Below are 15685 nucleotides of genomic sequence, written 5' to 3' on the forward strand. Positions count from 1 at the left end.
ACAAAGATGGCAGCTAATTTGCATACTGCAGGCAGGGCGGGCCAGTGCAAGCTGCCATCTGGGCCCCCGTGTGCCACCTAAGCCCCGCTGCCAGCTGGGACCCCCGTGTGCGGCCCTGAGCGGCAGGGCTTGGCGGCGAGATTGGCCTGAGAAAGCCCTATTCTTGCAGGAATATTCCTGCAACGGGCTTCTAGTTATGTAATAAAACTGCACCACCCCAGTACCTCTCTTGCTACAATCATCACCCATCCCTCATTCACTTTCCCTCATTCCTTGAAGATTTTATCTCCTGTTCACTGTCACTCCAACATAAAGCCATTCAAAATTCTTAGTGATTTCAATTTCCTAGCCTCTTGGTTCCTTTTTATCCTCTGCTCCAATGACCTTGTCATGGTTAAATCCTAGATCGTCACTCCCAGTAACTGCAATCCCACCATACACTTAATTGCATACATTCTAGTACTTCCCCATATCTTTTCACTTCACTCCCTCTACTACTATGATTCCTCAAATCCTCCCACCTCATATATTAGTACCAGTAATCCACCTTTTCCCTGTCCCTTACCTCATCCTCATTCCCTCTTTACTCAGCTTAAATTCCATGGTGCATGAGCATAATCATTCCCTTGCATATACACCTCAGTCCCCATGTCTCTTTCTCATTTTGTTTTAGTCATTTTGTGAAACAAAGGGCAACACTGGTTAAAAAGAACTCCCCACCAACTTCATACCCATACCCAAGAAACTGAATATAGCTAGAGAAATGTACAGCCATGTCAAGTGGTCTTACTAACTTTCATGAGACTTCAAGGCAGCCCTGCAATCAAATTCTATTTCCCTAGACCATTTACATCCTTCTCTGACAGAGGAGTTTTTACGCTCTCTCTCTCCTCCTCACTGTCATCATCCCCTACTACTCTCTCCCGTGGGTATGTCTCTCCAGTCATACTAACCTCCTTGAAGTTGTACCTGCCTAGCACACACCAACCTCAGGGTTTTTTTTACTTGCTCTTCTTCATGCCTTAAATGCTCTTCCCCCAGTGCCTAGAATAATGCATAGCACACAGTGGACACTTAATAAAAACTGAGTAAATGAGTTTGGAAACACATTGTTCAATCAATTTTCTATTTTGTTTTTTTTCATTTACCAATTCATGACTATTCAAGTCCATCCTTTTTATCAGACTAATATATTCCATTTTATAGATAGACCACAAATCATCTACAATCTAGAAATGAGAAATCAGAACATTTGCAAGTGGGAAATTTTGGGTATTTCCTCCTTTGATCTTTCTGAACCTTAGTAGTTTCATCTCTAAAAATGAGGATAATATCAACTGCACAGGAGCATTGTAGAGACTGAATGTGTAATATAAATATATAGAGACATCGGTTTTGTTACAACTACTTAGATGTCAATTGAATGAAATATCCTAGATTAAAATGGAACTCACAATATTGTCCTTAATGACTTGCTCAAAACACTTAATCTCTATTAACCTCAATTATAACATCTATTTTTAAAACGTGATTGTGATAATTGAAAACAAATATGTAAAAGGGCTTAGCATAATACCTGGCCCAGATTAATAAATAAATGTTCATTTATTCACTGCTCATAAATAAGAACTAGGATTTTTCTTAAATTGTGAACCATAAGAAGAAAAATTTTTATAAATCCCCCAATAATATATAGATTACCAATGCAGAATTTGGCTTTTTGATGAACAATTAACGAATACTTACAAAGCATGCTTGAGATTTTTTTATAAAAATCTGTAACAATTTTGTATCTTTTATTATTAAAAAAAAGACAGGTAGAACAATTATTTTTAACTACTAAATAACAATATTAATAAGTGAATTCATTTATTTGTCATGTGCTTCAATAAATATATATATACATATATATGTGTGTGTGTGTGTGTGTGTGTGTGTATATATATATATATATATGGAGATAGACAGTCTTCCACATATCAGTATTTTGAAGGCACATCTACCTAGTGTGTGTGTGTATATATATATAGACCACAAATATACACACACACACACACACACACACACACACACACTAGGTCAGTGAATTATGATAATGATAAGAGCAAGAAAACATTGAGTAGACCAGCCTCACTTCAGGAATATTCTTTGAAGAAATCTGTAAGTTGTTGCCATATACTAGTATATGCCTATACATTACAAATTTATCAGTGCTTTTCCATATTTTTCAGATACAAGTTTGAGTATATGCTACAGGAATGGTCAACAAATACAATGTAAAGTTCTCAAGATGTAATCAACCTGCCTTGTTATATATGTCAGGATATGCTAAGACCTCCCTAAGAACTAGCCCAGTATCAGACATGTAAAAGGATTGGCTGAATCCTGTGTAGGTGGATAGGTGGATGAGTAAGTGACTAATTGAGTTGTTCCTTCTTGGCACTCCAAAGTCAATACTTTTTGTCTCCCACCCTGTGATTAGATGCAGTAATATAACCTGTTCTGGCCAATGAATTGTGAAAAGAAGTGACATGTGTCATTCTCATGCTGGAGCATTTATATGCTGGCACAAATTCTTCCAGGTTCTTTTTCTACAGCTACAATGATTATGAGAGCAAATATTGAGAAGAAGTTTCTATCAGTCCCTCAGTCTCCAAAAGAGTATAATAAGCAGAACCCACTGCTCATCCCAATGAAAAGACAGTATGAATCACATTTTTATTGGGGTAAGTCACGAAAATTTTGGAGTTTTGTTACAGCAATATAACCTACCCTGTTCTGACTTATGCAATAACCGAGGTAATGGTATTTATTTTAGAACAAGAAATTTGTGGGAGTTTATTTTCAAAAAAAAAAAACTGTACAGTTTAGTAATTTATCGTGAACATGTACATTAATCTCTCTATATGATAGCTCTCTTACCTACAAAATCCTATATAATAAAGAGGTAATATGCAAATTGACCCTCACTCCATCACACCATCACAAGATGGCTGCGCCCACAGCAGGAGGTGGGGTTCCCATAACGAGCCGTAACAAGCGATCAGCAGGGACCTGAGGCTGCGTGGAAACAGGCTGGGGGACCTGAGGCTGCACCCCCCCCACCCAGCAGGGCTTGATGGGGGACCTGAGGCTGTGCCCCCTGCCAGGCGCTGGGCCGGGGGACCTAAGGCAGTGCCCCCTGCCCGGTGGGGCTTGATGGGGGTGGGGCCGGCTGGGTCTGGATCTTGCCCAATGGGTGTGGGGCCAGCTGGGTCTGGGTCTTGCATGATTTCAAGGTGCATGCAGATGGGCAGGGACTTGACTCTCGGTCCCATCGCGTGCCCCAGACTCTGACAGGAGGAAGATTTTATATACATGTTACTAATTTTCTTTCATCTCTGATACTTCTTTATAGAAAAAGAGCAAATAGCAATATTAAAATATTTCCTCTAATAAATTCCCTTTTAATGTGCACAAATTTCATGCACTGGGCCACTAATAGGACAATAATAGTATCTACCTCATAGAGCATGTATAGGGATTAAATAAGTTAATGTCTATTAAGTATTTAGCAGAATACTTAAGACATATAAAGCTTCCAATAAGTGGTAGCAGATTGTTATTATTAATACATTAGATATTTATGTACTGCATATTTCATTTTACTCACCCACCTCAAACTCCTTATTCATTTTAATTTATAGCAAATTTTTTCCATTCAAAAAACCTTTATTAAGAACTACTATGGCCCTAACCGGTTTGGCTCAGTGGCTAGAGCGTCAGCCTGCAAACTCAAAGAACTACTATGTAGAAGGCACTATTCAAAACATTAGGAATGAAGACAAGTAAGATAAGACATATCATCAGTGATTCTTCTTACCTATCATTCTTCTTTCTTCTCCAATTCACTCATAATCAAGCAAACTTTAAAATCATAAACATAAATACAATGTTCTGTGTTATAAGTAGTGTCAGTGGCAGAGTTAATTTTTTAAAAAAAACAACCAAACACTTAACATGATATGAGTCTGGATTTTATTCAACATTGCAATGGAAAAATTTATTTAGGTCTTATTTACCAAAGGCAATCAATACTAGGGCAAAAAATAGACTTGTGCCCACATCCCTACTACTCCTAATACAGTGCCCTATAGACAAGAGGCCCACAATGAACAGAATTACAGGCATCAGAGATCAGCAAATCCAAAACTCTTTCCTAATATGTTAGTACAGTGAGATCTAGAGTTAAGCAACTTGCCCAAAGTCATAACATGAGCTGATTCCAGAACCCAAACTTTTAAAATGCTTTAAGTGCCTAAAGCATAAACATAAAGTCCTATAATATGCTGAGAGATATATATAAACATAACAATGTAAAACCTAAAATTAATTTTTACTGAAAGTGCATTTTAGCATTAACTGGTAAAATATTCAAAACTCAGATATCAAAAAGATAGTGTAATTAAGAAGAGAAGGTACCTGCAAAAACCTAAAAGAATACATTATCATATATTCTACTCTATAATTTACCAAATTCAAAATGACATAGAAAAAAGTTACATATGCCTTTTTTTATGTATCAATCTTGTTAGTAAGAAAATTATTTTAAGCAAGGAAACATGTCAATTTCTATACCTTATTTACAAGTGTACTAAATTATATCCCACTGGTATATAATTTCTGTACAATATTTGTAACAGAAAAGAGTTCACACAGATTTTCATATTTTTCAGAGTAACTATTTTAGATCATGAAAAGGGATGACTTAAATATTTTATTCTGAGTAGAGAGGAAGCAAGTTAAAGCCATGTACATTAAGAAACTACAAGATAGACCCTGGCTGGGTAGCTTAGTTGGTTAGAGCACTGTCCCGATATGCCAAGGTTGTGGGTTTGATCCTGGTCAGGGCACATACAAGAATCAACCAATGAATGCATAAATAAGTGGAACAACAAAACTCACTCTCTCTTTCTCTCTCAAAAAACAAACAAGCAAAAAACTTATGAGATAAAATAATATTTACCATTCATTGAGTGTTTATTAAATGACATAAACTGTGCTAAATAAAGTACCTTACACATACCAGCTTATTTTCACAACAAATGGGTACAATGGGTAATAAAATTATCTCCATTTTGCTGATTATAAAAATGGAAGCTCAGAGTAATTTGTCTAAAGTTACTCAGGTAGTGGTAAAAACAGAATTCATTCTCAAACCCATATGGTATTCAAATTCTATCAAATCCTGACCTTCAGTAATTTAGATCAAGGTCAATTCATCATTTCTAAGGGGTGGGCTACATGATCTCTGTGACCCCTTCTGACAATGATTCTGTGAGCAAAAACAGAAATCAGTTCAGAATTCACATAATATCTGTGCCACTATACTCTAGGTCTAAGGAGAAGGCCATCAATAGATAAACCAATAATAAGACAAGAAGTGGGGAGGGGAATAAGAAGACAAGAGCAATAGGCTGTTCCGAGGGGCCTGTCATAGACACATTTTACTAGCCACTGTGACAAGAGTAGGAAAGGGGAACTGCAATAGAAATTGAAAGGAGAACTGTATCAAGCCCACTGATACTGCCTCACAGCAGACAAGGAGGAAGCTGTGGAGAGGCCTACAAGAGTCAATGGCCGTGAGCTCAATGCTGGGCTAAGTTGCAGCGTTCTAACATAAATACTGGTCAGTAGTTAAATAGGAACAACTGAGCATAGATGACTAACCACTAGGTTTCTAGAATAAGCATTTCCACAACTGGCACGCATTTGGATCAATCTGAAATGTGTAGTACTATGGAGAGTGTACTTTTAGGACAGGGTGGCTAAGGAGCCAGCACTACTCTGTTAAGTTCCTTAAGTCCCTACCATGTTCCAGGCACTGTGCATATGCTCTCATGTGTTAAGTCTCACAACAACCTTGGTAGATGTGATGGTTAATTTTACATGTCAACTTGGCTGGGCCACAGTGTCAAACGTTATTCTGGATGTTTCTATGAAGGCTTTTTTTTGTTTGGAATTAACATTTCAATCAGTGAAGCAGATTTTTGAGTAAAGCATATCTACCCTTCATGATACAGGTGGGACTCATCAATCATGTAAAAGCCTAAATATCACAAAACTGACCTGTCCTGAGCAAGAAGGAAGTCTCCAAGCGTACTTCCTTTGGACTCAAACTGCAACTCTTCCTTCGCTCTCCCTGCAAATTTTGGACTTACCAAACCTCCATGATCATATGAACCAACTGCTTAAAATAATCAATCTCTCTTTGTGGAGACACACACACACACACACACACACACACACACACACGCACACTATTAGTTCTGTTTCTCTAGAGAACCCTGATTAATACAGTAGATATTGCTCTTTATGAAAATGACAGCCTGAAAGAACCCATTCTCTCTTTTTTTTAAAAATATATTTTTATTGATTTCAGAGAAGAAGGGTGAGGGAGAGATAGAAACATCAATGATGAGAGAATCACTGATCAGCTGCCCCTGCACAACCCCTACTTGGGATCCAGCCATAACCCGGGCACATGCCCTGACCAGGAATCCAACAGTGACCTCCTAGTTCACAGGTCAAAGCTCAACTACTGAGCCATGCCCACAAGGTGGACTGATTCTCTTTTCCCACAATATCACACAGTAAGATGCCCTCAGGACTCACAGCCCAGTCTGAGGGGCTAGCAAGGGAGGTAGAAGGTAGTGAGAAGCAGGAAAGCCTTGCAACCACAAGCCACACATCCCAAGGAGTCTTTTACAATACATGTATCCAGGAGCCTTGATGTGTCCAAGTGATGAACTATTCTTTGTCTGGTCTCCTGATTCAGTTATTTTGAATAAAAGAAATGAAATAGCCCTCCTAGATCAACATTTGAAGACTTTGAAAGAAGAGGCTGGAGCTACATATATGTTCATTCCTACGGAGAATGGGGAAGATTAAAAACTCTTAATAAAAGGGCTACAAAATCAACTTTGAGCTGAGCATAGGATGACAAGCTGGTGTTTTAGGTTAAATATTAGATACTAGAGGCCCGATGCATGAAAATGGTGCAAGGGGCTCAGCCCTTGCAGTCCCGGCTTGGACTGGAAGGTCGTCCGGACAGTGGTCCGGAAAAATGTCAGGAGGGTGGTTCTGCTGTTTTGTCTAATTAGCATATTAGCTCTTGATTATATAGGCTCACCAAATAAGATACTGGAAGTTTATATTTAAGGGCAGCTTTGTGATGAAGGATGACTGCTACGGCGGAGTAGGGAGCAGAGTTGGCATTAAATAAGTTGGATTTGGCGGGAGGTCAAGGGAATTTGAATTAGAGCATCCTCAGGGAGCAGGACTCGAAGTGACTGTCCAGGTCAATTACAGAAGCGTATGGAGCCAGGACTGAGAGTAAATTCTTGGTACCAGGAGAGATTTTTAAACAGAACTGGGTTTGGGGCCACCCTCTAGAAAACGTGATCCAGAGATGGGACAAGTCACAGGCATTAGGGGCCTGAAATGCCGGGCGGGCTCCGGTGCCTGGGGTCCCGTCGGTGGGGCGGGTGACCGCCAAGCCCCAGTCCTTTCCTAGCCCCTTACCCAGCCTTACCTTCTGCTCAAAGTAGTGAATCGAGTACTTCATGACTACAGAGGAGCGGGATGTAAAGCTGGTGGACAAGTGCAGGTTGCTGAGGGCCTTTAGTGCTGGCGGCACGGGGATGGCGAGCCCGGGCATCAGGAAAGCCAGGAGCAGAAGCAGGACGAGGCGCCCCATGGCTCAGGCTGGCGGCTGCAGTGCGGGTGGGAGGTAGACCGGCAGATGCGCCCAGCCCGGGGCTCCGCCCACCACCCATTGGCTCCTCCCCCGAGAAACCCACAGTCGCCAGGCCCCTCCGCAGCCCGGCCCAATCCCCGATCACCCGGGTCACCCCCGCCCCAAGGGCGCCACCACATTTCAATTCCCTCTGATGCCATCTCCACTTTAGAGTCCACCCTCCTTTCGGTGACTCCAAATCTGCTCTCATCATCCCGGGCCCCCAAATTACCTGACCGACCGCGGACTCCCATCCTCACCGACATCGCCCCCTTTCCTCCTGCTCACCCTACATTCTCGCCTTTATCGTCACCTCCCATCCCTACCCTGTCCGTCTTACTTCCACTGCCACACGGCTTGCCCTCCATAAAACCAATACAGTGGGGCCTTGACTTACGAGTTTAATTTGTTCCGAGACCGAGCTTGTTAAGGAGCTCGTTAACTCAAGTTACTCTGCCAACTCAAAGCAAAAAATCCGCCGAGCGACAGCTGGTCTCTCAAAAAACTCGTTAGTCGGGGCACTCATAAGTCAAGGCCCCACTGTACACTGGTAATAAGAACAGCTCCCGTGACAACTTATGGATCGTTCACATGTCACTATGTCGCTGGGCATAACGCAGCGCACACACTAGTAATAAGAACAGCTCCCGTGGCAACTTATGGATCGTACACCACATATCACTATGTCGCTGGGCATAACGCAGCGCACACATCATCTCCTCTCGCTCGCCTTTCACGGGAATCTTTCCGTGTGACTGCTGTTCCCATTATAGAAACCGGTCCTGACAGGTGCGGGGCTGCACTGGGTCACTCAGAAGTGGAGCGCGGCTCCGCAGAGCGCTCCGCCCGGCTCCCCGGCTCCACCCCAGTAAGTCCAACCCCCTCCTGCGGGGCCCTATCCGTGGAGCAGCCCGACCCTCCGGGCAGCCCACACCGCCCGTCCCTTCAGAGAGGTCGCGAGAGGCCGCCACAGCCCCCGAATCCCGCTCGGCCCGGTCCCTTCTCCCGCCTCCCGCTGCCACCCGTTTCTGTCCCCATCCTCGGGCAGCGCCATCCCCTCGGGCAGAGCCCCTGCCGGACTTCGCGGCCCCACCCACCCCTTCTTCACCCAGCGGTCACCCTCCGGCAGTCACCACGCCGAAGCCCCGTCCGAGGGGCGGCTCCACCCCTCCCCGCGGCACCCATGGCCCAGCGGGCTCCGCACCGCCCCACGGCCCCTAACAGGCAGTACCACTGCTCCGCCAGCCGGGGAAAACCTCGTCACACCTGCCCCTACTCCCACTTTGACGAAAAGGGTCGGTCCCAAACGTTCACAGCATATCCTGGTTAATCTCCACCCTCGGCGGCGCCGTCTGCTGATTGGCTCTCAGGAGCCACGGCCGGAGCGTCACTTCCGGCGGAAAGAGGCGCGGGAAGTTCGATTGGAGTCGGCTCTGCCTGCCGCAGGGCGTGTTGCCCGGGCAGGGTCTGCGTCCTCGGCCTGCGGTGAGTGGCTACGGGGAGAGGGTCTCGGGGAGGGCGAGGCCCCGAAACTCCTAACGAACCCCTTAATCTCACTATGAGTGAGACTCAGAGCATTCCTTGTTGTTTTCCCAGGAGTCCGCCTCTTCTTGAGAAGGACGGTCATTTTCATTTTAGACCGTGCTCTTGCCGTCGCTGGGCCGGCGTTTATTGAGCATTTACTGACTGTGCTATCGATGTAGACACGGCTGAGCATCTGGAACTGGACATTCAGGAAGGACAGTGGACACTGCGGCTTTGGAGGTGCTCAGGGATACATACGTGCTGCAAAGGGGTCTTGTCCAAACTGCTCTGATGGCCCAGGGGGAAAAGTGAGTAACTGAGCGGTGGGCTCAAACCGGAAACGTGCGAGTTTTCTAGCATCCTTCCTATCGCTCACTTCTAGCCAGTCGCTATGACAGGAGCCTCCCAGCTGGTTCTCCTTTCAATCTTGTTTCCTTCCAAGCCAGGCTCCACATTGCCAGGCGGGTAACGTTCAGATCTGGTCCGGGCCCGCCCCCTTTAAAACCTTCCCGTCTCTCGGATCTTCCCTCGGATGTAAATCTAAGCTCCTTAACATGGCTTATGGGGGCCCTTCTTGTCGGGCCTCTGCCCAACCCTCCAGCTTTGTTTTTCAGCACTCTAGCCCTAGGTTCCCGCCATACAGAATGGCTTTTTGAGTTCTTCAGATACACCATCTCCCTCACCTCCAGTTAGTTATTCATTCTGCGGATAATTTTTAAGTGATTCTCTCCTCTGTGCCAAGAACTGCGAGGTACTGGGATTCCAGTGGTTAACAAGATAGATTCCTGCCCTCGTGGAACTTAACCCTTCTGTAGATGGACTTTAGAGGAATAACAGGGGAACCTGTCTGAATCAGGTTGGTCTGGGAAGGCCTCTGAGAAGTTGACACTTACATCGAGGCCTATGAGATGAGAATAATCTAGGCATTGAACAGGAAAGGAAGAACATTCCAGAGTGAATAGATTGTACAGCGGCCCTGAGGCCAAAAAGAGCCTGGCATCTTCATGTTCAAGAACCTAAGAAACAACCAATGTTGCTGGAATATATATTCAGAAAGAACGGTTGTATGAGATGAGTCTGGAGAGATTGGCAAAGATCAGACCACTTAACTAAGTAAATGGAGCAACATAAGCAGGAGATAATGGTGGTTTGCATTAAGGTGGTGGCAGCTTAAGGTGGGGTTGGGCAGGGGGGAGGGAGAAGTGAATGATGGTTTTTAGATAAGGAAATAGACTCAAGCATTTACCTGCGGGTGTATTGTGGGACTTGAGGCCAACAGGAATGAAAGATGATTCCTAGGTTAACCCCTGAGTTACTGATGGAGAGTAGTGCCATTTACTGATACGGAGAAAACTACAAGTAAAGAGGTTTGAGAGGAAACCAAGAATTCAGGTATTTTGCCTATTAAAACTTGAGATGCTTGTGAGACATCCAAATACTGTTGGCTCTCAGATAAGCAGTACAGATATGGAAGTCTGGAGCTTGCAAATATTGTGTGCACCTTTGTGTCACTTCATTGGCAATTATACATTGCCTTAGCCAATGGATTATAAATTCCTTGAACACAAGCCTGTTTTTTCTGTTTGTAACCCTGTTCCCTTCCCTATCCCTAGAATAGTACTTTACCTGTTGTGGACGAAAAGGGGCCACATGCTAACCTGACTGCGTGGAAGCCTTGCAAACTCAGAGACCTAAAGTAACTACAAAGGATGGTCTGAAATTAAACCTTTTAAAATTAAAAAGCAGTTTATGGTGGGTACTCATAGCCTAGACTGGTATCTTCCCTGACAAAGGTCAGTCTTTACCTTAACTGAGCCTACTGTCTTTTTGCATCTACAGTAACATATAGTTGGAATGTCAAAGTAATTTTCCTTTTTCTGGACCCCTCAAAGCACAGACACCACTCTGAGGAGACCACAGATCCCCTCGTTATTATTGAGTTAATTGTTGACTGTTCACTATCCTGCACTCACCTAAGTAAAAGGAGTATGTGTCTTATCATTTTACCTTTTATCCAATTCCAGAGGTTTCCCCGCTTTGCTTGCTCCCACCTCTCTAAGCTATCACCAGTGGATTTCATGTAACCCACTTACATCTGCTCTTTTGATGGTAATGTATAAAACATGATCCAAAACTGCCATTCTCTGGAGCATTATCTCAATCCATTGAGATTCTGCTTCCCAACAATTGTCAACACTTTGGCTCAAATAAACTCAGAAAAATTCTTCACAGGTTTGAATGCTTATGTTAACACTATCATAATTGCAGTGGACAAACTGTGTGTTGTACTCACTAAGATTTTCCTGAATAATGTTACAAAATATTATTCACCAATATTTCTCTCTAGGCAAGAGGTTTTGTCTCTGTTTTTTGTTTATTTAATTTTCCATCTCCTGCCTGCCTCTCTTCCCTTTCTAGAGTTTTCATATGAGGTTAGTAAATCATTTCTCAGGGACATCTTATGACTGCCTTTAGAAAAATTAGACCAAGTATGTGCCCTTGGGGAAACCATTAGATAACACCTTAATTCCTATTTGTATTCCATGGTTAAGTGTTTATTCCATAAAACACTCTTATGTGATTTCTCCCCTCTGATCATTTTTGAAAATAGTTATAAATATTATTTGTAAGGTTATCAGATCCCCTGCTGTCTCAGGTATGACCCCAGTCCACCACCCTAATCCATAGGACCCAGAGCTGATGTGACATGACTCCCAAGTCTTTCAGAAAAGGACCTAATTTCCACACTCACAGGACCCAGAGCTGATGTAACTGGACCCCCTGCTATCTCAGGGAAAGACCCTTCCCCTCACAAGAACCAGAGGTGATGTGACATGACCCCCAAGTCTCAGGAACAGACCTTTCCTCACACTCACAGGATACAAAGCTCATGTGACAGGACACACAACTTTTACAGGGTGAGACCCCACAACACTCACAGGACCAAGAGCTATAGTGATTGGACTCCACTCTCATGTGTGACCCTCTCCACACTTACAGAACTCAGGGCTAATGTCACAAGATCCCCTACCCTTTCAGGTTGGGCTCCTCCTCACACTCACAGGATCCAGAGATGATGTCAGAGGACCCCATACTCTCTCAGGTGGCTCCACGTTCCACACTAAATAGACCCAGGGTTGATGTGTAAGGATCCCCCAACTCTTGCATGAGGGAACTCACCCCACACTCACAGGACTCAGAGCTGACCTGACAGGACTCCCTACTCTCAGGTGGGACCCCTCCCAACACTCAGAATCCAGAGCTGATGTGGCAGGACCCTCCCTGCTCAGAGTGGAACAGCTCCATACACTCAGGTGCACGCTGCCAGGAAATGCTCTTCTCTGCTGTCACCTAGTGTACTTCTTGGGACTAGATGCTTCTTCACTAAGCATCTGCTCTTATCATTTTGCAAGGACCCTATGAATTCCTCAAGGCACCTTATATCCCTACCTCAGAATGTCTCATATGCCCATAATAGTAGGTCCCAAAGCCTATGTGGCAGGACCCACTACTCTCTCAGGTGGGACTCCTTCCCATAGTAACAGGATCCAAAGCTCATGTGACAGGATCCACTATTCTCTCAGGTGGGACTTTTACCAAACTAACAAGACCAAGAGCTGGTTTGACAGGAACCACTATTGTCTCAGACAGGAACCTCTGTCGACAGTCACAGGACCCAGAACTGAGCTCGTGTTACAGGACTTTAAATAATTTTCCCAACATGAATATGACCAAGAGCTGATGTGAGTGGACCCTCTACTCTCAGAGTGGGTCCCCTTTCAAAACCCGATGCATACTGCCAGCTAGTGTGATTTTAGGAATAACATCTGAGTTGAGGCCGCCAGTAAATATTCTTCTTTGCTGCCATCTAGTGTACATCTTGGGACTAGCACCTTTTACTAAGCCTCTGCTTTTACAATTTCGCAAGGTACCTTACATCATCCCTAGCTCAGAATGTCTTATATACCAAAGTTTCCTTTCTATCTCTGATCCTCTATGCATTTGGAGTCTCTGACTCATGTATGTGAAGTTTTCATACATATATATGTCTTAAATTTGGTTATTTTCTGTTGCTAATTTGCCTCATATATATTTGATTAGATCAGGAAATAGAACCTTGAGGTTAGAGGGAAGTTTGTTCTTTTCCCACATAAGCAAATAATCAGACATTTAAATTTTGGGAGTACATCAACATCACTGTTTCCTGAAATAAGGTTTAACAATTTAACTAAACTAACTTATTCTCAGGACTGAGTGATTATATCAGTGAAATATGGAACAATCTAGTAATTTAGCTTGTGGATATAAAACTTTTATTTAAAGTTTCAAAGGTGGGAATGAAGAGGGCCAAAGTTTTGTGCCTGGAGTGTTGATTTTAAGCTGGTAAGAAACAAAAGACTGAGAAAGAACCTATGGTTCTCATCTCATTTTTCCCTAAGATATTTAGTTAGAAAAATCTGGTTTAGGAAGAGAATCTTAGCATAATCACCTTAGCTTTAGAAATCCAGACTCCACGCAGGAGTTTGTTGACCTCCTTACCACCCCCGCCCCATGTGCTATTGCGTTGAGGGTTGCCTTAAAAAAAAGTATCCTGCCATGTATGTGCACTTTTTTAGAATTACCTGCTTATAGCCCATTTCATCTAAAGTCTAAGACCCTGTTCCCCCATTTTCCAAAATGTCCTATATACCCAATATTACCTCATTGTTTTTGCTATTCATTTGCATGCAAACTCCCCTTTACATGTATTAAACTTTGAATTGCTTGTTAATTTAATTATTAGCCCAGCTGTTAAAACTTAGAACGTGTGAGGAAAATTTTTTAAAATATATTTTTATTGATTTCAGAGAGGAAGGGACAGGGAGAGAGAGATAGAAACATCAATGATGAGAGAGAATCATTGATCGGCTGCCTCCTGCATGCCCCCACACTGGGGATCGAACCCAAAACCTGGGTGTGTGCCCTTCACTGGAATCGAGCCTGGGACCCTTCAGTCCACCGGCCAATGCTCTATCCACTGAGCCAAACCAGCAAGGGCAGGAAAATATTTTTTTTATCCACAGTACTGATGAACCAGCCATATGAAATTAATGGCAAAGACACTGCTAACTTCTGGAAACTGCTGCACCTGAAGGATCATGAACATCTGCCAGCAAAGGTAGGCATTATTTTATTCACTCTGTCCGCCTTCCTGGTCTATTTCTGCAGTGTTTGGTAGAATTTAGAAGTGCTTTGAGTTATTTTCCTCTTTTCTGCGTTTGTGAAGCTAGCTGCATGAACTTAGAGAGTCATGAGTTTTCTTTATTGAGTCATGAGTCTGTTTACATCATGAGGATCTGGTTCAGCCTCTGCGTCTGGCAGCAACTGGGGGCCATTGTCCGCCTCCAACTCTGGAGTCTGGCTATAACGTCTTGGTTATGGATCTGGGTTCCATCCCCAGGGTCTGTCAATCACATACTTGGTGGAGGCAGAAAAAACCCTGTCAGCTCCAGGTCTCTCCTCACCTGTTTCCCCAGGCACTCTTCTGCCCATCACATTGAGAAGGCTAAAAAGGGCTAATTCAAATGTAACCCTGATATTTTGGGGGCTAGCAATTGGAATCCATGCCATGTGGTCTGGTATCAAATCTTTTTAGCTATGTGTCTGGGGTCTGGAGTCTTTGGGTGTGGCTTTATGTCCTGGGTTCATAGGTTAAAAGACAAGGAGACCTGGAGGCAAATTTTCTCTCCTGGCTCCAGCCATGGTGTGAAGGGCCAAGGGTGTCTTGAGATTAATGGGCCAGGAGAGTCCTTAAGCTGAATTCTGCATCTTGGCTCTAGCCAGGTTGTCCAGGCGAAAAGGGCAAGACCTGGAGGCAAATAATTCATCCTGACACCAGCCTAGCATGTTGTTGCAGAAGACCCAAGAAAATGAAGCGACACTTTAAAGAAATGGAGGGACACTGTTTAATTACGCCAGCGGACTCAGGGAATAGCTTTCCAAATCTGATTACCGAAACATGCAGGGGGCTTCTTTTTATATCTCCCTGTGGTCTTTTGTCCTGAAAAAAGGGATTATGCTTCCAGTCCTTTTCACAGGCCTTGGGGTCTCCAGGCCATATCTGATGGTTTGGCATGGCACCAGCGTTAATAACCCTCCCTCCAGGGCAGTGCACTGTTCACAGTTTTATGGCCTCTGTAACAGGTTCTGCAAGACCAGTTTCTGGGAAGGAGGTAATGACTTAATTATAGGTTATCAAGAATCTGGCTGGCATGGATTCCAGTTGCTAGCCCCAAAATATCAGGGTTACATTTGAATTAGCCCTTTTTAGCCTTCTCAATGTGATGGGCAGAAGAGTGCATGGGGAAACAGGTGAGGAGAGACCTGGAGCTGATGGGGTTTTTT

The 15685-nt window shown here is 43.7% G+C and overlaps 2 protein-coding genes across 9 annotated transcripts in view; one reads left to right on the forward strand and one right to left on the reverse strand.

Moving 5' to 3' along the window:
* PRCP (prolylcarboxypeptidase) overlaps positions 1-9125 on the reverse strand; it is a 77671-nt gene extending 68546 nt beyond the window's left edge. Inside the window, exons 1-2 of one of the 7 annotated variants that reach the window (XR_001513846.1) lie at positions 9009-9098; positions 7574-7753 (exon numbers count right to left, since the gene is read on the reverse strand). Coding sequence is in view for 6 of the 7 variants with exons in the window: in XM_006763732.2 (XP_006763795.1) it covers positions 7574-7738 (165 nt within the window). In the remaining variant the exon portion in view is untranslated. Of the gene's footprint in view, positions 1-7573; positions 7754-8486; positions 8791-8874; positions 8963-9008 lie in introns of those variants that run through there. The other 6 variants (XM_006763732.2, XM_006763730.2, XM_006763734.2 and 3 more) reach the window with 6 other exon arrangements.
* Positions 9126-9156: 31 nt separating this feature from the next.
* DDIAS (DNA damage-induced apoptosis suppressor) overlaps positions 9157-15685 on the forward strand; it is a 28320-nt gene continuing 21791 nt past the window's right edge. Inside the window, exons 1-3 of one of the 2 annotated variants that reach the window (XM_006763729.2) lie at positions 9157-9262; positions 9374-9609; positions 14365-14459. In XM_006763729.2, the coding sequence (XP_006763792.1) occupies positions 14440-14459 (20 nt within the window). In that variant the 5' untranslated portion in view covers positions 9157-9262; positions 9374-9609; positions 14365-14439. The remainder of the gene's footprint in view (positions 9263-9373; positions 9610-14364; positions 14460-15685) is intronic. The other variant, XM_015563899.1, reaches the window with a different exon arrangement.

The sequence above is a fragment of the Myotis davidii genome, unplaced genomic scaffold (genome assembly GCF_000327345.1).
Source record: "Myotis davidii unplaced genomic scaffold, ASM32734v1 scaffold499, whole genome shotgun sequence".
In the NCBI taxonomy this organism is placed as follows: Eukaryota; Metazoa; Chordata; class Mammalia; order Chiroptera; family Vespertilionidae; genus Myotis; species Myotis davidii.